General features: G+C 36.4%; 2 protein-coding genes and 1 long non-coding RNA gene across 11 annotated transcripts in view; 1 reads left to right on the top strand and 2 right to left on the bottom strand.

The window, feature by feature from the left end:
• FHL5 (four and a half LIM domains 5) overlaps positions 1-7,902 on the bottom strand; it is a 43,172-nt gene extending 35,270 nt beyond the window's left edge. The window contains exons 1-3 of one of the 5 annotated variants that reach the window (XM_072832025.1): positions 7,729-7,902; positions 7,120-7,141; positions 6,333-6,443 (exon numbers count right to left, since the gene is read on the bottom strand). The gene's annotated coding sequence lies outside the window, so the exon portion shown is untranslated. Of the gene's footprint in view, positions 1-6,332; positions 6,446-7,119; positions 7,142-7,728 lie in introns of those variants that run through there. The other 4 variants (XM_072832026.1, XM_072832028.1, XM_072832024.1 and 1 more) reach the window with 4 other exon arrangements.
• Positions 7,763-18,810, top strand: LOC140636623 (uncharacterized). Of its 2 annotated transcripts, XR_012033844.1 has the most exons (5): positions 7,763-8,144; positions 8,618-8,683; positions 14,138-14,342; positions 17,477-17,627; positions 17,819-18,810. It is a non-coding gene; the product is annotated as an uncharacterized lncRNA (long non-coding RNA). The 2 variants fall into 2 exon arrangements; XR_012033846.1 differs by lacking the exon at positions 8,618-8,683 and having other exon boundaries at positions 7,779-8,144; positions 17,819-18,809.
• The window catches only part of UFL1 (UFM1 specific ligase 1), a 32,394-nt gene continuing 24,442 nt past the window's right edge, over positions 12,213-20,164 (bottom strand). For all 4 annotated transcript variants that reach the window (XM_072832021.1, XM_072832020.1, XM_072832023.1 and 1 more), the window contains 7 exons: positions 19,283-19,400; positions 17,770-17,933; positions 17,559-17,689; positions 15,919-15,999; positions 15,546-15,631; positions 14,824-15,004; positions 12,213-14,225 (listed from right to left, as the gene is read on the bottom strand). In XM_072832021.1, coding sequence (XP_072688122.1) covers positions 14,007-14,225; positions 14,824-15,004; positions 15,546-15,631; positions 15,919-15,999; positions 17,559-17,689; positions 17,770-17,933; positions 19,283-19,400 — 980 coding nt within the window. In that variant the 3' untranslated portion in view covers positions 12,213-14,006. The remainder of the gene's footprint in view (positions 14,226-14,823; positions 15,005-15,545; positions 15,632-15,918; positions 16,000-17,558; positions 17,690-17,769; positions 17,934-19,282; positions 19,401-20,164) is intronic.

The following is a 20,164-nucleotide window of genomic DNA, read 5'->3' on the forward strand; positions in this document are numbered from 1 at the left end:
TGTGCAATTTGGATAATGGCATACATTTATTTCTATTAATCAATTTTTTTCAGATCATCTGGGATTTAATTGAATAACATCATAAGTGAAGTATCAATATGTGTTTTAATAATGATTTATGGTTGGAGTGCCTCAGTGGCTCAGTCAGTTAAGCAGCTGATTTTGGCTCTGGTCATGATCCAGGATCCTAGGATGGAGCTCCCACATCAGACTCCCTGCTCAGTGGAGTCTGCTTCTCCCTCTCCCTCTGTCCCACCCTCATTCTCTTGCACTTTCTGTCTGTCTTTCTCAAATAAATGAATTAAACCTTTAAAAAAATGATTATGGTTTACAAAGTGCTTTCATGTATATTATCTGAAACAGTGATTTTTCAACATTCTAGTTTAAGAATTTATTTAGCATCTAATAAAAACTATTTACCTCTTCTTAAGAATGTATATATATGCTTGTGAACACAGAAGCTTCTCAAACCTGGTGAAGCCAGGGTTCTTGAAACCAGGCTTCAGATTTGAGGTTGCTAATAACTCTAGCCCAAGGACCAAAATCTAACCATTGCCTGTGTTAGTATGGCTTGAGACTTAAACACAGCTTTTACATTTTTAAATATTGAAAAAAAAAAGAAGAATACAATGTTTGACATGTTAAATGATATGAAATTTAAATTTCAGTGTCTATAAATGAGGTTTTATTGGAACATGGCCACACTCTTCCATTTATATACAGTCTATGGCTCTTTTTTTTAATTTTACTTTTATTTTAAGTAATCTCTATATTTACTGTCTAGCCCTTTACAAAAAATGTTTACTGATCCCTGATATAAAGTTTCAAAGTATATTTTTTGTTTTTTAGTTATATTTTGTTGACTGCATGCTTAAGTTTAGGATTTGAAAAGGACTTCTACAAGCTGCTTAAAAGAATATAAAATTATTAACTGACTTTTAAAATAATACTAGAAATTATTAATATGGTACTTGGAAAAGTATTTAATGACATGGCAAAATGATACCGATGTTGCTTTTAGTAAAAAAAAAAAGTATGCAGTGAATAATAAGTGTGATCTCAACCACATAAATACTATTAAAGAGTAGAAAACAAGTTTAGAAAAAATTATGCTCAAGTGTCAGGCCTCTTGATTGAAGTTATGGATTTTTAAAAAACATTTTCACTGTTCATTACTTTATAAAAATTATACAATGTATCACTTTAATAATAAGGAAAAATAAAATATTGAACAAACTTAAGAGTATAGTTATTTAATTAAAAAAACTCACAGATTAGAATCTTCAGTGACAGTATAACTATAAAAATGTTCAAGAGAACGGATTAATAGAGTGAATGCAATTATAAGACCAGAAATCATTTTGAAAAATCAAATCTTATTTCATTTAGGTAGTATGACAAGTTGGTGTCAGATTCTTTTATTGTTTTCTGCATGCAAATTATACTCATGAATCTGAGAAAGAAATGTTGATCTTTATGTTAAGACACAGTTTTCCACAAAATCGAAGCATTGTTCTATACTGAGAGGCATTTGGTCAAAATTTATGATAGACCATTTCTTGTTCATAGGAGACTCAGGAACTGGCCATCAACTTAATGTAGAGATTCATGCTCTAAAGAAAACTGAACAATTTGATCAGTTTTCTTTAGGTGCTATACTGGCTTGGTCTACTTGATGAATGAATGAGTGAATATATGAATGAATGAATGACCTCATGTAGGATTTTTTGGATCTGAAAAAAAAAGTTTGATATCTCGATCTGGACAACTATTAATACTCTTTTCAAACATTAGGAGTTACATGTCCATGTTAATTAAATTGTTTTATGAACAGCTATAAAGAATCATTAAAGAGAACAGAGTTAAGCTGGAAGACAGGAACCCCAGAAGCCCATTCCCCACCATCTTCAGTGTTATAATTGTGATTAAACTGCAAATAAACTCAGAGAATGTATTCTTTAACATGAAGGGAGAATCTGATACATCAAAGTAATCTACTGAAAAATAAAACTTAGGATCCATTTGGTGAGTACTGCTCTGGCAAAATGAATTAGCAAAGGAGTATCTCAAATCTTTACTAGTAGCCACAAAAGTATTACAGAAGAATTTGAGAATAAAAATAAAAAATGACTTTTACTGTAATACAAAATTCTACAAAATGGGTGCTTTTATTTCATCTTTAAGGAAGGGAGCAAACTCATTTGTCTGAGTTCATAGGGCACTCCACATGAATGGTCCACATGGACCAGACTTCAAAGCCTTGACTCTCTTCTCTGTATCACACTAGGGCCATTTCATTGACTTTTTAACCTTGTTTATTTATTCTGTGAATTTGAAACTTTTCCCTCCCTTTCCAGTGTGTTAACAGTCGAACCCAGAAGAGATTTTGGAGGGTTACATCCAATATTTTCCTTTTTAAATTTATATTTTTTAAAGATTTTATTTATTTATTTATTCATGAGAGACATACAGAGAGAGAGAGGTAGAGACACAGGCAGAGGGAGAAGCAGGCTCCACACAGGGAGCCCAATGTGGGACTCGATCCCGGGTCTCCAGGATCACACCCTGGGCTGAAGGCGGCGCTAAACCGCTGAGCCACCCGGGCTGCCCTATTTCCCGTTTTTAAAACCAGATCTTAAAGCTTTCTGATCCTTGTCTCCATTTCTCCTTTTACAGGTCTTTGGAAATGTATCTATAAAATGCATTCATTCCTTATCGATCCCTGCAACCTACAAAAGAGTGTGTGAGATACTAGAAAGTCAGCAATAATTGCCACAGTCCTTTAGTCTACAGACACAGATAGTCTTTTAGGAGATGCAGATAAATTAGATTATAATGTGAGATCAGAGGGCACACCAGTAATGTGAGAATACGCAAAAGTGGTACATCATGTGGACTTGGGTGGAGGGTAGTCTGTAAATACTTCCTGAAAGATGCAGCACCTGAACTGTGAGATCTAAAAGATGAGGGTGACTGAGCTGAGTTAGGTCTGTGTGCAGAGGGCTCTGCCAAAATATGCCTATAGAAGCTTGACAGAAAAGAGGCATTTGCTCTATTCTTAATCTGCTGAAGATCATTCGGTATGAGTGAGCAGTAGTTTGTGTGAGCGTGTGTGTGTGCACACATGCACATCAGTGCCATAGTAAAAATTGGTTTGGAGAATGGAGAGGCAATGTTATTCGAGGTCTTGACAAGTGTTAATACTCTGTACCAGGCAATGTTGCAAGTAGTTTTTATATGAGGTGTTTATTTCTCATAACAAACCTAGGAAAAAGGTATAGCATCATAATCTCCACTTTATATACAAGGAAAAAGAGACACACAGAGGCTACGTGACTTCTTCAAGTTCCCAGACCTAGGGAGTGACACAGGTGGGACTTGAACTCCAGCCAGTGTGACATGAGAAGCATGGTCCTTGGATAAGTATTATCAGCTTCACCTGGAAGCTGGTTAGAAATGTAAATACTCAGGCATCAACCCAGACCTACAGAACCAGAATCTGCATTTTAACAAAGACCAGGTCCTATCTGAGCTCCTTAACCTCTGAAGAGATCTATTTTAATCCCCTATGTTGTTGTTTCTCCTTAACCTTGAGAAGGAATCTGGACATTATCTTAAGGCCAATAGGGAGTCAAGGGAAAGTGTGAAGTGAGAGGTTGGCAAAATTACATGTGTGTTTAGCCCAATTGTTGTAGGTCAATCATTCTGGCTTCAGAAAGGAGAATGCAGTAGAAGAGGACAATTCTGGAGGCAAGGAGACCAGTGAAAGGGCTACTGTTCACCAAGTGAAGGAAGATGGCAGCCTGAAATCAGACGGTGGTAGTGACATAGGAGAAGTGTAGGAGAATGCCCAAGGCAGTCTTGCCAGAACTTGGAAGATGCTTTGGGTCTCCAAAGATATCTAAGTTGAGGGAGGGTAGGAGTTAGTTCCCTCAAGTTTCTGGCTTGAGCAAATGATTTCATCATGGTGTCATTTACTATATAAGAGTCTACTGGAGGGAAGTAAGGTGGGGGGTAGGAGAGGGAAATGATGAATTTACTTTTAGATTAAATCATGAGATTTGAGACTTTGGGGCAGCTAAGTAGAGCTGTTTAGCCAGGTCCTAAAAGTACACTGGAAACCATAAAAAATGGCAGAGAAACCATCTAACTTAATTGAGCAAGTTGGAAGGGGTCTTAGGGCAAGTCCTGGTTGTCCCTGATGTTCCTCCCTCCTCCTCCTTTTTGCTCACTGGAATCCAAGCCTCCTCTGGGTAGTTCTGTATCCAGCGGACGATAGCTCAGAGAAAATATCTCAGATCTAGATTTTGGATTCATTAGCCTATAGAACAGATGATAACTGAGGCAATGGTACTGTCCAGAAAGAGAAAAGGAGTCCAGGATACAGAAGAGGAGAAGGGGAATCTGCACAACAGACCGAGAAGGGTGGTCTTGGTAGGAGAGAACCAAGAGTTTGGGATCATGGAAGCCCTGTGTCGAGAGTGTCTCAAGGTGCGGAAAGTGGGTTAAATTGATTTGAGACACTGAATAGATAACGGGAAATGTCTGCCGGATATAGCGATATGCTAGTGATTGATAAGCTCCATGAGAGCTGGGGAAAACTGGTGAGGATGAAGCAGACTGCAATAGACTGAGAAGTGGGACTCAAGAAGAGGTAGAGATTAATACAGTGTAGACAACCCTTCAGGAGATTGATCTACGAAGCTGAGGGAGAGAACTGGAGGAGCTCAGTAATGAAGCAGAGGCGTTTTAAGACAGGAAATGTGAGCATGTTTAAGTGCTGATGGGAGGAGCCAATAAAGAAGGGAAAGTTAAAGACTGTGAGCCCTGAAGTGAGGGTGTGAGGTAACGGGCACCTGTTTAGGTCTTTCCTTTTATGTTCCAGTGGGCAGGTATGGAGATTGGGAGGATGATCAGAGAAACAGGAAGACCTCTCTGCAGCTATCGATTCCACAGTCTGGGGTCTTCAGTGGGTTAATCCTATCACCCTTCCATCCTAAGCCTGGCTGTCTACAAAAGGAATTGTTCTACTACTTGAATACTCCACTTTTATTTCCATGACACACAGTATGGCCATGAATGAACTAAGCACCTGCTTTAAAAATTAACCCTTAATCTAAAATCGTCACCTTAGCCATACCTGTCTTTGGATGAGGAGAGTTTAGAGAGACAGTTGAGGTGTATTTCCACCTTAATCTTTTTAAAGATTTGGTGAACCCCCCCACTGGCACCAAGGTATGCCTGAAGCTGAGGTTTCTGGCTTCACAGAAAACAGTGGTTCATAATCAGGACCCCAGAGAATAGCTGAGGGCAGATTTCAGGAGTCTATCAACCCCACAAATGTCATTAAAAAATCTATTTGCAATAGGCATTTTTGTTGTTTTGTTTTGTCAGATTCTTAAGGGCATCTGTAGTCTGTGGAGATAGATAAATGCTCAAACTGATCATTTCCAGGGGATCAAAAGGTAGCCAAGAAAAATGATGACAATCAGAGAGGAAAAAGACAATTACAAGAACACGGAAATACATGTTAGTTTAACTGACATCTGACTCAGAACTTCCCATGTGAACCCAAGTATCTGGTTTTCAATTCTAAAGAATCATGTTTCCTAGATTGAAAACATAAAAAACAAATCAAAGTTCTTCCAATGTGTTCTAGAAGAACATTTATTTTCAATATTACAGTAGAAAGTGACGAGGCTCACCTAAGGAACCCAAATTAATCCACCTTTTTTCAAAACGTTGTTGGCAAGTATAATAAAAATGAGAGGTAAACTTGTCAGTGAGGTGATGTGACATTAAAATGCAAATGTGCTGCTCTTAGGTAGGACAGGCTGGGAATTGGCAACTAATGAGAACATGTGGAAATAAATAGAGCAAGTGTGGAAAACAGACATCGGAGTTTACCTTCCCCATCAAACAATTTGGATCGTGGCTGCAGGCATATATCATAACAAATATGTTACGAAATACCTTGTTTGACACATGTTCGCAGTATTTGTGTTAAATATTAATCTATAGCCTTCGCTAATGAAAATGCTAGCATTTATACAGGATGATATTGTGGATGTGAAATGACAGCTAAAATGACTTGAGGATTTTCTTACGTTTTATTTATAAGGATTACACATTTTACTAATGATGTTTTTTTAGTTTCCACATTTTTGAACCTCCAACTGACAGCTGAGGGGTTGCATTCACTTTTCAAATGGCTGACAGACAGTAAAGAGGGCCTGACTAAAAACTGGTGAGGGAGAAAGTGTAAACATGTGGGATGCGTGTTTTTGCTGAAGTAACACTGTTTGCTTCAAGAAGCAATGCTTTTGGGATACCTGGAGTTGAGCGTCTGCCTTTGGCTCAGGTCGTGATCCCGGGTCCTGGGATCGAGTCCCCCTCAGGGAGCCTGCTTCTCCCTCTGCCTGTGTCTGCCTCTCTCTCTGTGCCTCTCATGGATAATTAAAAAAAAAAAAAAAAAAAGCAAAGCTTTAGATTCCTATAACACATTATGTATTTGTGTTGGTCAGACACACAGATATTTATTTCACTGCAGTCTTCGAAAACCTCATATTAGGTACGGTCTTTAAGCCTGCATCTGGAAAGTAGGTGGATTTTTCTTGACGATAGCAGGATTCTCACTAACTCACTTAAAAACTGTAAGTGATTTCAAATGTACTCTGGATATATAGACTCAGCCATAAAATAACTGCAGTAATAAAGTTAGTCATTTAAATAAATTAAGCCAAATAAGTCCCCAGAATCCTGCCACCCCCTTTTTATGGCAACAAAGGTATACCCCCATGTATAAAGACCATTTTCATAACATAGGAGGCAACTCTAAAGAGTTATCTGACCACTATGCGGCCTCCGCATACATATTATTGAAATGAGAAATCTGAAAAACTCAGCTTATAAAATTTGACAACTGCTGGCTCAACTGACTTTTGAAAAGTTTCTGAACAACTTTGACATACGCACTTAACTTGCCAAGGAAACATTTTCTCATAAGCAGTCACTAGAAAGTCTATAAGAATGTCTCATACTTAAAAAAAAAAAATTAAAGCTGAAATACCATCTAAAGAAACACAAAGGAAACATTACGGAAAAGAAAACAAAACTTACTTTTTCTTGAGGCTGCTTTTTCCTGTGGTTTAAAGAGTATGGAAGGAGAATATGTGATGATTATTTTTTTTCCTCCAGCACATTTAAATGTCAAGTCCAAAAGGAACAGAATGGACCACCAGAGCTATCTGAGGGTCCCTCCCAATTGCAGCCTTTTCAGCTTTGCAGAAGGAAATAGGAGGGTGAGTGGGTTTCCTCCAAGTCTTGTGATATGCACATAGCTGACTCCTACTGGGCTGAAAAAGCACTCCTTGTCAATTTTTACTTTGAATTGTAACAAATTCTCTGCAGGATATCCTTAAAGGGAAATCCTGCCAAAATTAGTATTTGGAGTATCTGGATAAGCTCCAAAAAGTCTAAAATACAAAGTACATATACAGACAACTCATATACATGCTCAAATTTCCACTACCTAGGCTAAATTAAGGGCATATTTAAATTTTTAAAAAATTTCAAAAAGATGCTGTATTTTCTTTTTCCTTGATTAAAAAAAATTTTTTGTTTTGTTTTCTGATAACTCTCTGAACCTATCTTTTAGGTTAGAAATGGTTGCAGTACAGAGTTTTCTGGTTGAACCATCTGGAAAGAGAGGAGGCCCCATGTTCTTACCTGCAGAATTTTTGGTAGCTTGAAAGAGAAGCCCTGGGTTGTGGCCCCTGTCACTGCCTTCTTGGGAAGTTTGGGAACTTTGAGCCTTGGATTTGACTAGAATAACTCCAGGTATTTACCTGCTTCCTGAACCTGCATTGTGGACTCACCGTTACCTGCTTCTGCCTATTGCCCTATGAGCTGGCAACAATTGTTACGTCACGGCATGGCTGTGTGACTTCATTTAAGCAGAGACTTGGTCTTATGAAATCTTCAATTAAAAAAATAAAAAGGGGATAGAGATTTCGAGAGTTGGATCTAAAGAAATGTTTGAATCTTGAACTAATCCAGAATACGTGGGTCAATTTGATCCATAAAGCAAATGACGTTGGCTCCTGGACTCTACTTGAGGCTGTCTCTTCGTTTTGTAAGATGAGGTGAGAGAAGAAATGTTCTGCCTTAAGTTCATTTATTCCCAGACAAAAGCTGTTCTTATTCAAAGTGCTAATGGGAGTATATACTAATATTTTATGAGATCGAACTCAGGTATATACAATAGAAAATACCTTGAGTTAGGGAAATGCAAAACCGGTTGACTGTGTGCATTGCTCTTCACCTGAATTTGATGATTAAGATACGAAAAAAAAAAAAAACTGGTGAGCAGCAACCACAGATTGATGCAGTAAAAGGACACAAGTATGTTCAACTAGTAATAGATTCTGATCTTCATGATACTATTGCAGGCATTATTTTTATCCTTTCATAGGTGAGGAAGTGGAGTCCTGGAGATATAAAATTGCATATGTTCCCAGCTAATTATGGGGCCATTGCCCTCGTTTACGCCTGTGCTCCCTAAGAGGGTGATCTACATTCACTGATAAAACTTCTAATCCTCCTGTTTCCTCCTCAGACTGTTCCAGAGGTCTTCCACCTGGACCACTTCACCAAAAAGCTTCATGATGAAGTTCATCAAAAGGTCTTAATCGGCACTCTCAAGGGCACTGTCATTAAGCTTACCTGAAATTTCTCATTTCTGGATACGTCTGTTTCTTCTTTGAAATTTGCCCTTGGTTCACTAAGTTGCACTGATTTCCTCCTTGCGCTCACCATCCCGAGCCTCCTCTCCCTTTATTCATCTCACCCTTCCCCAGAGCTTCCTCCACAGTTGAGTGTGCCTCTCTGTGCACTGACCATTGCGTTCCTTAAGGAGACCATTAGTAATGATGGGACTCCCACACCTGTACTCTCAATCGTTATCACTAAGATCCCAGACCTATATCCGGTTGTCTGTTGGCCTTTGTCTTCAGGTCCTCGGGCACCTCAAACTGGAAAGTCCCTAACAAACCACCTTCTTCACCCCACTCCAAACCTGCTGGTCTGCTTGAGTTCCTCTCTCAGGGTATGACAGAGTCATCCAAGCCATCATCTTAGACTGTCCTCACTCATTCTCCACCAACCTCATTCATCCCCATCCCCAACTTCTGCTGGTGCTACTTCGTTAGACCTCCCTCAAATTTGTCATTGTCCCTGCATTCTGGTCCTCATATTTCTCACTTGGATTACTTTATCAGTCCTAAAATGATTGGTATCTGCCTCAGTTTGGTCCCCTTCTGTCATTTTGTTACATGACACTGTAAAACAATATTTTAAAATATCAGTTTATCAAATTTATAATTTGATACATGCTTTTTGCAGAAAACCTGTAATAAGAATTGAAAAAATAAAGAAAACTTAAAATGACTTGCAATCTAAGAGACAGTCACAACCCAAATCTTAGCCCAAATCTCTTTATTTTGTATGCACGCATAGAACTATACAACGAAATGTTTGTGTAAATGTATTTATGCAAATGTTTATACAGTATATTTAATTAGAAAACCAAGACCACATTAGATATAGTTCTGCATCCTCTTTCACTTAATATACTGTGAGTGACTTCCCAAATCAAACATTTTTAAAGTGGTTGTGAATAAAGGCTACAATATAATGAAACACATGAAATATATTCTGGAATAGTCCTCTTCTGTTTCCTTCAACATCAAAACTAACCCTGAGCGTTTATAATGTATGAATCACAAGGACTTAGATTTCCACAAGAAAGGGGGAAGGAGAAAAATACACAACACTCATTTTGAGCTAATTTCCATTGATTAGATATTAAACTACTATGTATTCTTACTTACCATGTGTCCTGCCTTCAAGCAATTATCCAATCTCTAAGTCTATGTAACAGAGTGAAGTTAAAGGTACATTTTAGGTGAATAGACAGGCTTAGTAGGAAAGCAATTTGATCAAGTGCTTTTTCTTCACGTTGAATGTCAAGGAACATGAAAGAAAACCCTTGGGACCTTTGTCTTAGCTTGGCTAGGCAGAGAAAGGGTTTTTTCTTTGGTGGACTAACCTCTGAATAAGCAAGAGTATTTCAGAGCCAAGAAGACCACCTCCCTTCTGTGCAAGACAGGTTGTCCATGCTCCTCTTCGATTACAGGCTGGGAAAAAAGATTTCCTCACATTAAGTTCACATTTTACCTTTCAGACAGGAGAGACACTGATTTCACAAATATTTTAAAGTTTTTGGTAAGTTGTCAAACTAACTTTGGGAATGGGTGGTTTTTCTAAAGACAAATCTAATTCCCTTCTTTTCCTGGTTAATGTAATTGTGAAAACGCTCCCCTTGTTTTCAGGAAAACGGCTAACGTTTTTCTTAGCTTACATATGAATTTCAGGATCTCTCTCATCTCTTAGCTTCATCTTATACTACTTCCCCAGACTGTTTTTCATATTTCTCATACTTAGGGTTTCCCAAATGTGTATTTCATATTAGTTCATGTCTTAGCACTTCCAGATCTCTTCTGTCCCAGAAACATCTGCCTGCTCTCCATTCCCCTATTTTCAGGAGGCTAGTCCTACTTTTCTTTCAGGACTCAGTTTAGGTCATCTCTAGCCAGTTTACTTCCCTCCCTGCTGTGCAAGACAGTTGACTTTCATTTCTTCCCCCACAGCAATCCCTGCTTACTTCTCTCAGAACCCTATTAGTTGTTGATCCTTGCCATCTCTTTGAAAACAAGGTGTAGGGGCAGCCCAGGTGGCTCAGCGGTTTAGCGCTGCCTTCTGCCCAGGTCATGATCCTGGAGACCTGGGATTGAGTCCCACATCGGGGTCCCTGCCTGGAGCCTGCTCCTCCCTTTGCCTCTCTTTCTATGTGTGTCTCTCATGAATGAATAAATAAAATCTTAAAAAAAAAAAAAAAGGAAAACAAGGTGTATTTTTTATGATTTACATTTGTACTTTAGTACTTAGCAGTCAGACAGGATCCAGGAGATTGCTGAGCCAAGGATTTAAATTCACCAGGTCTCCCCTTTCTTTCATCACACCACAACATAATCCCTTCCTTCCTGGTTTTTAAACATGTGCCAAGGTTAAGTCCTACTACTAATCGCTGAAGAGAAATAGAGGTACAAATATAGGCAAGGCTGGTAAAATAAAACACAACACTGAGAACTTATAAAAATTTAATACATGTTTATAGTAATTATTCTTGTTTGGTGATGTAGATAGAATAAACATGGTTTTTGAAAGCTTGAAAGTCAAGGTTTCTTTTTTTTTGATGGTTTGGGATAAGTCTCTCTTGGTTTCTATTTATTTTTTGCTTAGTGCAGTCTTCAAGGTAGAACAACTTGTGTGAATCCTTTGGCCATTTTAATGGCCACTTTAATAGTGGCCCGATTTCCATGGAAAATGTACATCCCAGAGTTTACCTATGTGTGTTTCTTTCATCTCCCATATACATTAAAGGCTTCACTGGTATTTGTCAAAGAAAGCAAATCTTCCTTTTTGTCCCCACCCTCTACCCAACTCACAGGTTAGTTCTTGATAGGAAAAAGAAAAAACAAAATCCCATGTAGCCCTGGGTCAAGTAGCATTTCTGGGGAAGGAAGGAACTGTTTCTTCTCAATCTGTAGGCTGCACTAGCACTGTTGCACTTTGACCTCATCCTTGGTACTTTATGGTCTGACTAAAACATATTCTCTAAAAGGTTCAAGATGGTTCTATATTCAGGTTAAGCAACTTCCACACTTATTATTCCGATTCAATATCAATGTCTTTTCTGAAAATTCACTGTAATTTTGATAAGATATGCCACAGTTCACTGAATCCTTCTGAAGGCCAGAAGTGGGTTTCCCTGGACTCTTCAGAAACACATGGTCTGGAGATGGAACACATTATTCAATTATCTCTGTAGTATCTCCAACAGTAGAAACTAGCAGATAGCTGCACATTTCCTGAAATCCAGCTAACTGAAAATGATTTACTAAGGTGAAATGGTTCATGAAAGGCAAATGCTCAAAAGATGAGATACTGAGGACTATGGAACTATTTTTGTGTAAGAAAAATAAAATCTTTGAAAAATGTTCAGTATAAGAATTTTAAAATGTAAATATGTTACATATATGCACAATGCATTCTAGTAATTAAAATAATGGAAGCTTCAAAGTACTACAAAATTTAATAGAAACAGGCAACTTTATTTTTAATAACATTCTTAAATCTGCCCAAGATCATAATAACCATTTAAGAATTTTCATTTTATTGAAATTAGAATTTTACATACAAAATCAGCTATATAACTTTATCTTCAAAAACGATAAAAACCGTTCTTATTTACTATGGAAAATATGAACCATTTTGATAAATGAAAAAAATTAATGTGAACAAGAGAGAATGGTTTTCTTTTCATTTGCTTGTTTCTCATATTTTTACTCCTACAAATTAAGAAAGTCAGAAAGATTTTATTTGCTTCGTTGTCTATGATCTAGTGTGACACAAATGTGGATTACTTTGGTATCTGCTGAAACATAGAGGATAAGGTTTTTAAAAGACTGAAAAAAACATGAGGTTCGTTGTTCAATATTTTGAAAGTTGAATAAAAACTAACGAGTTTGTGGTCGCAGAGAATTTGTCATTTTTCTTCCTTTGCCCATATGAAAATACATTAATAGAAAATTATCAATGGAAAAACATTTTTAAATTTATGTTATATTTCTATCAAGTTTAATAATAATGCTTAGTTAACAATTATATCAGTTTCTTTCATTCAGTATTAATACTTCGTCTGGAATTAGAGGTAGACTGATACTGGTATTCAAACATTTTGAAACAAGAGTTTTAAATGATGTATAAGGAATTACATAAAATAGTACTTTTCGTACTTGAGATTTAACTTACTATTATATTCAAAATAATTTTTTTGATATATAGTAAATTGTTGCTTAAAACTCATTTGCTTGAAATTATTACTCCAAGGAACTGTTACTTTTAACTACTAATAGTCTTCAGATAATAAGAAATCTATTTTCTCATAAGGGTTTTCATTTTTTGGGGAAAAAATGTTCCAATGACTTCAATGCACCTAGAGATCCTACCACAACAAAGAATTAGATGCCAGAGTGATTAGTGATATAAAATATAACATTTAGAAATGCAAATTGGGTTAAAGAAAAATACTTGTATCACATTTTTAGTTATTCTAATGTTAAAATGTGACTTATACCTCTTAAGAAGTAACTTTTATCATTCCTCTCACTCGCTAGCATCTTGTGTTAGAATAGACCACAACAGTGTGTGAGCCCCTCTGGTATTCTTCTGCACCTGCAAAGACAGTCCCTCAAACTGCCAACCACATAAAAGTCCACTCTTGTCAGGGAGATGGGAGGCTTTCTGCCAGAGCAAGAGTATAGTAATAAATTTTCTTTCTTTCTTTTTTTTTTTTTCAAATTTTTGTATTTTAGGTTTGAAGCATTCTTTTAATTTTAAAATCCACGATTTTTATTTCTGACATCAAAGGGTTTTCTTTCCTTTTTTAAAAAAACATGACCACATTTTAAGGTTCTGCCTAATATATATATAAATAATGTCACTTGAAATCTAACAACACAACGAATGAGTCCTTTTCTAGACATGACAGATATCAGAAAATTTATTCTTCATTCAGCATCTGAAAATAAAATAAGCCTGAAATGGTAATTTTTAGAATTATAATGTGAAAAAGAAATCTTCCATGGTTGAACCCAATTTACAAAACTTTCACATTTTTATAAGATTTACACTAAATACAACACTACTATTTAAACTGAATTATGTGTGTGTGTGTGTGTGTGTGTGTGTGTGTGTCTGTGTGTGTGTGTGTAGGGGGGGTGGTGACTGGGGAGAACCGAGGATTGTGAAGTATTTTTTGGTAACCAGTCACCTTAAACTTTGGAAAAAATGATTATTATTATGACAAAAGTAAATTATGATCATTATTCTTCTGTCACAGATGATTTCCTGGATTTGAGAATAAGGTCTTTAATGGATGAAGAAAGTTCTTGAAGCTCTTTACGAGTAGCATTGCTGATATCTTCTTGTTCTTTGTCTAATTCATCACTTATAGGATCATCTCCCTGTCCAGTCTTCTTATTCTGACTGACTAAATGCTTTACAACTAAACCTTGATACTTTACCAAAAGAGCATGCTGATCCTGTGGAAAGATAAAGGAGAAGAAACTTTAACAAACATCATTTAATTTTCTGTGGAACAAGTGGATTTGTTCACCAATACACAAAAAAAATCTTCATTTTTACAAATCACTGGCCACGTAAGTAGAAAGCTAAATCCAGCAAGGTCCTTTGCTGGCAAGTGGTTTACAGGTTAGGGATGATAAAACATGAAAACAGATCATTTAAATGTAAACTGACTTAGCTAGGTTCTATCACCAGAGATTAAGTCAAAATGATTATGGAAGCTCAAAGAGCCAAATTATTTTTGGCTGAGAAATCTCTCAGAAGAATTTGTGCAGGGTAAGACTTTTTGAACTGGTCCTTGAAGGACAGGTTACATCTGCATAAGCTGCAATGAAAGACTTCTTTTTTACCATAGATCTTATAGAATCCCAAAAGATTCCTAAACTATGCTAAGTTTTTAAAGTCAATCTTCTGATTCACTGTTCACATTCTTGGAACAGGAAATCACATTAATATGTTTTGTGTCTTATTGTTCATAATGATTCATATCTACCCATTCAAAATATTCAGAATCTGAAAGCTTTAAAAGTTTCAAGTGCATGCAAAATGTAATACCTCTGGAATTTTACTATTAAGAAAAGCAATGATCTGTGGGACACATCTTCCAGGTGCATGGAGCATGCTGTGGGTTGAGAACTGAAACAGAAGGACTGCTGTGAGGTGCAGAATAAGAGCAGGGTCTTCTGTGACTTTTAGCTGCTCAACCAGTGCTTGTCGATGCTGGAACAGTATCTGCCTAAACAAAAATAAAATCACAAAAACACATTCTCATATTTTAACAAGCTCTCACCAATTTTAGTTCTTCCCTTCTGTATTCATTTTTAGCTTTTCTAGTTTAATTATCTAGCTCCATGAACATCTTAAGGGACATTTTAAATATGAAATATAGACCCACTTAACCCTAAATGGTGTGGATAAACTAATATGCTAGAAAATGATAGGAGAAAACTATATAGCAGGGATCTTCAAAGTGTACTTTTTATTTTGAGTTACTGGGGATCAAACAGAAGTGCACTGATGTAAGTAAGATGTCCTATGAAGAAGGTCTCAAAGCTAGTAGAAAGTTCCCAGGCTTGATCAACTATGGCATTAGGGGACCTTGCTACTTTATCAACATGGGCCAGAGGGGGACATCTACGCATTGAATTTGAATATGCTTGAAGGTTTGTAGCCATTTGGATACAAGAGTTCTCCGTGCAAGATTCAGATAGTCAAATTCCAACTTCATGTCACACATCTAAGAATTTATTAATCATATAAGATTAATTCAATGTTACCTTTCCCTTTTTTTGTCTCCCCTTTTCATCATTATATCACAAGCTTCTGCTGCAGAATCCAGACAAGAAAGAAAGTCTTCTATGCTCTGAAATAGTATTTAATGCCACGATTTACTTTTATTAACAGGCTGCCTAAAGAAATATAGTCATTTAAATAATGTTTTATAATTTTACACCCCAAATACAATTTTTAAAGAGGTCATTTTGTCATTAAACTTGAAATTGTGATTTAGGACTAAAGAGGATAAAATGTTCCCAGCCTGTTCTCCCCTCATCTCTCAAAGAGATTTAGTTTACATTTATCCTGATAAAAATCTACTCAAAGACCACAGATTCTAGCCCGATTATCTAAACAGAATCAAACTTTACTTACCTTTTCATTCAGAGAGCTATGGAGTTTTGTGAGAGCTACTTTGGTTTCTTCTGATAATTTACTTAAAATTTTTTTTCTTACCTGTAAGGGGAAAAAATTCTTTTGGTATTATGACTTTGACATGTTGTAGATATAAGATTAAACAAAACAAAGTATATTTATTATTATAATAAGACACTGAATGGAACTTATCTTTGTTTTTTGAATTTTAGCTTTCAAACTAGGAACAAAAATATGTTAAAAACATTCTACAATCTGAGAGCTAGCTGATAGCCCGTCAGACAACCAGGCTAGATAAAGCCCTACTAGCCCCTTTCTGGCCCAGCAGTGTTAAGAAGGGGTGGCGGTGAAGGGAATGGGGATAGACAAAACCATTCATCCTGTGGGAAAAAGAGAATTTGGGGTAAGAGGCTACTCTCTCTTTTCCATTGGGGTGGGAAGAGTGTTTCTCCCTAATGCCAGATGAGGGGGGGGTTCCTACTCCTAAGTTTAAGAATGCCTATAATAAACTAGAGAACGTGCTCCATGGATGGCTACTTTTTATACTATATAGTATATGGTGTGTGGAATCTTTTCAGCACCCCTCTCCACATAGATGTGCCTCATGAAATTTGGTGGCATTCTTTACGAGAGTCTGATGGCCCTATCAAGTGTGAAATTTCTAGTGGAGGCCTAGTGGAATGGTTTGGCTAGTGGGCCCTGAACATTACAGTGAGTCTTGGAAGTCCGGGGAAACCTACTGACTCACTGTCACATGCCACACCGGTTCTTCTGTAGGCCCTGAAGGGCATGGGACAGGACCCCATGTATTTCCCACAGCAGAGATTGGTACAGAGGCAGGTTACATGGAATTATCCAGGCAGTTGGGAGATTCACTGCTCAAGGTGAAGAAGGAAGGGGGATAGTACTTTGCTAGGGCAGAAGAGAAAAATAAATGTATCTCTGTTTGGAGGTTTAAGGGGAGGTTCTTGCTATGAGGGGAAGCCACATGCTGAAAAACAGCCCCCAAAACAACCTACACCGCCTATGTGGCAACAGACACATCATGAGGTCACACGGCATTGGGCCTAGATCATAACTAGTGATATGCAGTCATTCCTATAAAACACTTCTGCCTCCTTCATTTTTCCTGAATCTCCAGCTTTAAGTGGAAATATAAGGATAGAGAAGAGAAGGAGGAGGTTAGGGACAGAACACATAACTGGGAGCCACAGCTATACCTCACATCTTGAAAAAGAAAGAAATGAACTTTGAATTTAAGATTAGCATTTTAACAAGTAAACTACAATTCATCTAAATATTAAAATGAGATGGGGTCACTACATTAAAATGACTGTAAAGTTATGAAATCTGGCCAGAACATGGTCAAGGGATCAGCAACTCAGCAGGAAAAGGGGATGTAACATGACAATGATTAGGAAAAAATAAAAATGTTGATTCCAAAGTAATTAAGCATCATTATTTTCAAAAGACTGGTTATATTACCAATTTAAACTAAAAATCTGATGGATATTTTTCTTCTTAAAAACCCTTTCCTATATTTTATTCTTTCCTTTAGACTACTTCCAATGTGAGAAAATAAAATATGCTTTAGTTTCAAAACATAATACATCAAGAATGCAAGAAAATCACTATCATACTTCACTTGTAATAGCTGCAGGATCGTCTACTGCCATCATTAAATCCGAGGCTAAGAAGTTGAAAATGAGGTTAGTGATATCAGTACACACTGTCTTCAGCAAGTGCTTTGTAAGCGCAGCCTGTGTATCATCTGGAAAATAAAGGTGCTTTATTAAAATGAATGTCCAAGAACAACTATGAAAATCAATGAAAAAATAGTATTAAGTATACCTGTAAAGAACTTCACCCCTTTTTCAAACAGCCGTATATTATTGTACAGGTTTGAAACCTCTTCTTGCAAGTCCTTGATTGTGCGCTTTCTACCAGTTCCAGAGGCAGAAGTTGAAGACATGAACACTGAACGTACCACCTCGAGATAAGCTTTGTTAAGAGGTCTGTGCACAAGATAAATATATTTAGTGTAGTAAAACACACTGCGTTTATACATATAAGAAATTTTGCTTCTATGGAAATAAGCCTTAAGAAAAGACCTATATACTTTTTAAACAAATAAGATGAATTTGGAGAATAACTCACAAGAATTTGTCTTCAATCCTAGGATTTATAACTTAAATGCATTATTTTTCTCAATTTTAAAGTACTCAAAATTATTGCACTAAAGACAGTAAGAACAGCAGTAACAGAAGTTTAATTCAAATTCAATTCAAAGTAGTTTTTAGAAGTTAGTTTGGAGAACAGACTATAAATCTGTTCCCCATCCTTAGGAATATTCCAATAAACTTTCAATTTCTGAAGTACTATAAAAGATATTAAAAACTTTTTTTTAAAACCTTTCATGCTCAACAACTTCAGAATAGATTGTTTTAAGTAATGGTAAATGGTTAGTAGTAACTATTCTACTTTTCAAATGTGAAAAATATGATTATGTACTGTATACATGCACAAAAAATATTCAGTGAAATGAAAAACATCTCACTACAAAAGCTGTTTCTAAATTCAAAGTCAGATGCACTGGGTTCATGGATTACATTTATAGATGTTTACACACTGGAACTAACGAGGGAAAATCATGTTAGTTAGTAATGGTCAAGTTATTCACAATTTCTTTTACTTCTTTTTTATTTTTTTAAGATTTTATTTTTTTTGAGAGAGAGGGAGAATGTGAGAGAGAGAGATCACAAGCGGTGGGGAGAGGCAGAGGGAGAAGCAGACTCCTCACTGATCCCAGGGCCCTGACATCATGATCTGAGCTGAAGGCAGACACTCAACCAACTGAGCCACCCAGGCGAGCCATGATTTTTTACTTCTGTATAATAATAATAAATTTAGCTTGGCTCAATTGCGAGCTACTGCTGTCTAAATTTATTCTTTGAAGGCAGTTTGTTAAATTATTTCTCCCTAAAAGTGTACTGTTTACTCTCTGTCAAATCTAGATAGAAACTGGTCTTTTCTTTCTTTTTAGCTGTTACCTTTCATGCTACGTCAGTGAGCATCCAGTGATGGGTGGTAGTGTTTTTCTCCTAACCAGGACTGCAACAGCAGTGATGGGAGGATGCCTTTACACTCTCACCTTTTATTTCCCACACTGCCTCGCCCAAAGCACTTAACATTTTGTTGAAGCGAACAGCCTTTATAGGCAAAGAAAAGCTGGAATTTGGTGGCTACATTAAATTCTAAGCTTTGAAGAGATCTGAAATTCTGTAATTCTATAATCTTTGTGAAAATTTTAGTTAATAACATTGAATTTCTATCATAAAACAGAAAAATACTTTTTTATACTTACTTTATTAAGAACTCAGCAAGTTCAGAAATACATTCCTCCGGGGCATCTTGTATGTGTTTTCTTAAAAAGTCTTCAATCTCATCCTGGAGCATGAAAGTGACCTCTGGCTTCTTCTTTCCTATAGTAGAAATGAGCAATGGGAAAAACAATGAAAACATAAAGCAACCTAAAAGCAAAGGAGGTTCATTAACATATTTACTAAGGTAGTAATTCATTCACAGCTTGCCATAAAGACTCTGATATTGCCAGTGTCAGATTGCAATAAGCAATGAAAACAATTTTTAAATTAAGATATATAAAGGTATTTCTTTTGAGTAATAATTTTCTAACTTTATTTAATGACTATTTACTGAGTTAATCAAAAAATAGTAAAGATGAATTAAACTTCTATTTAATCATCCTTAACTTGGATGATGCAAATAAGTGGCAAACCAAAACAATCAGCTGGACGGAAAAAAAAATCTTTTAAGAAAAAGATAACTTCTCTTTGTTGAACAATGTATACCGAGCAGAATTTCCTTCTTTATGAAAAAATAATTAGTAAAAATCAAATCATCCTTATAATTTACAAATCTTCAGAAAAAGATCTTCAGAAAAAAGATGGTAAAGTACATCTCCTGTAGAATTAAGCTAAAAATTGTCTCTTGGGAAAGGCACAGATGAAAAAAAAAAAAGAAAAAAAAACCTCATAATTTTACACTTATAATTTATTTTTCCTCTCACAAAAATAATTCCATGCCGGGGACAATTTGTATGCAGCTACTGTAATGGAAATAATTGTTAAGTGTGGAAATGTCATGCCTTCTCACCAACTTGGATAAGCATGGGTTGCGGACAAAGAAAGCTAACAATATTTCCATTATTAATATGGTACAAATATAA

Source organism: Canis lupus, chromosome 7 (assembly GCF_048164855.1).
Source record: "Canis lupus baileyi chromosome 7, mCanLup2.hap1, whole genome shotgun sequence".
Taxonomy (NCBI): Eukaryota; Metazoa; Chordata; class Mammalia; order Carnivora; family Canidae; genus Canis; species Canis lupus.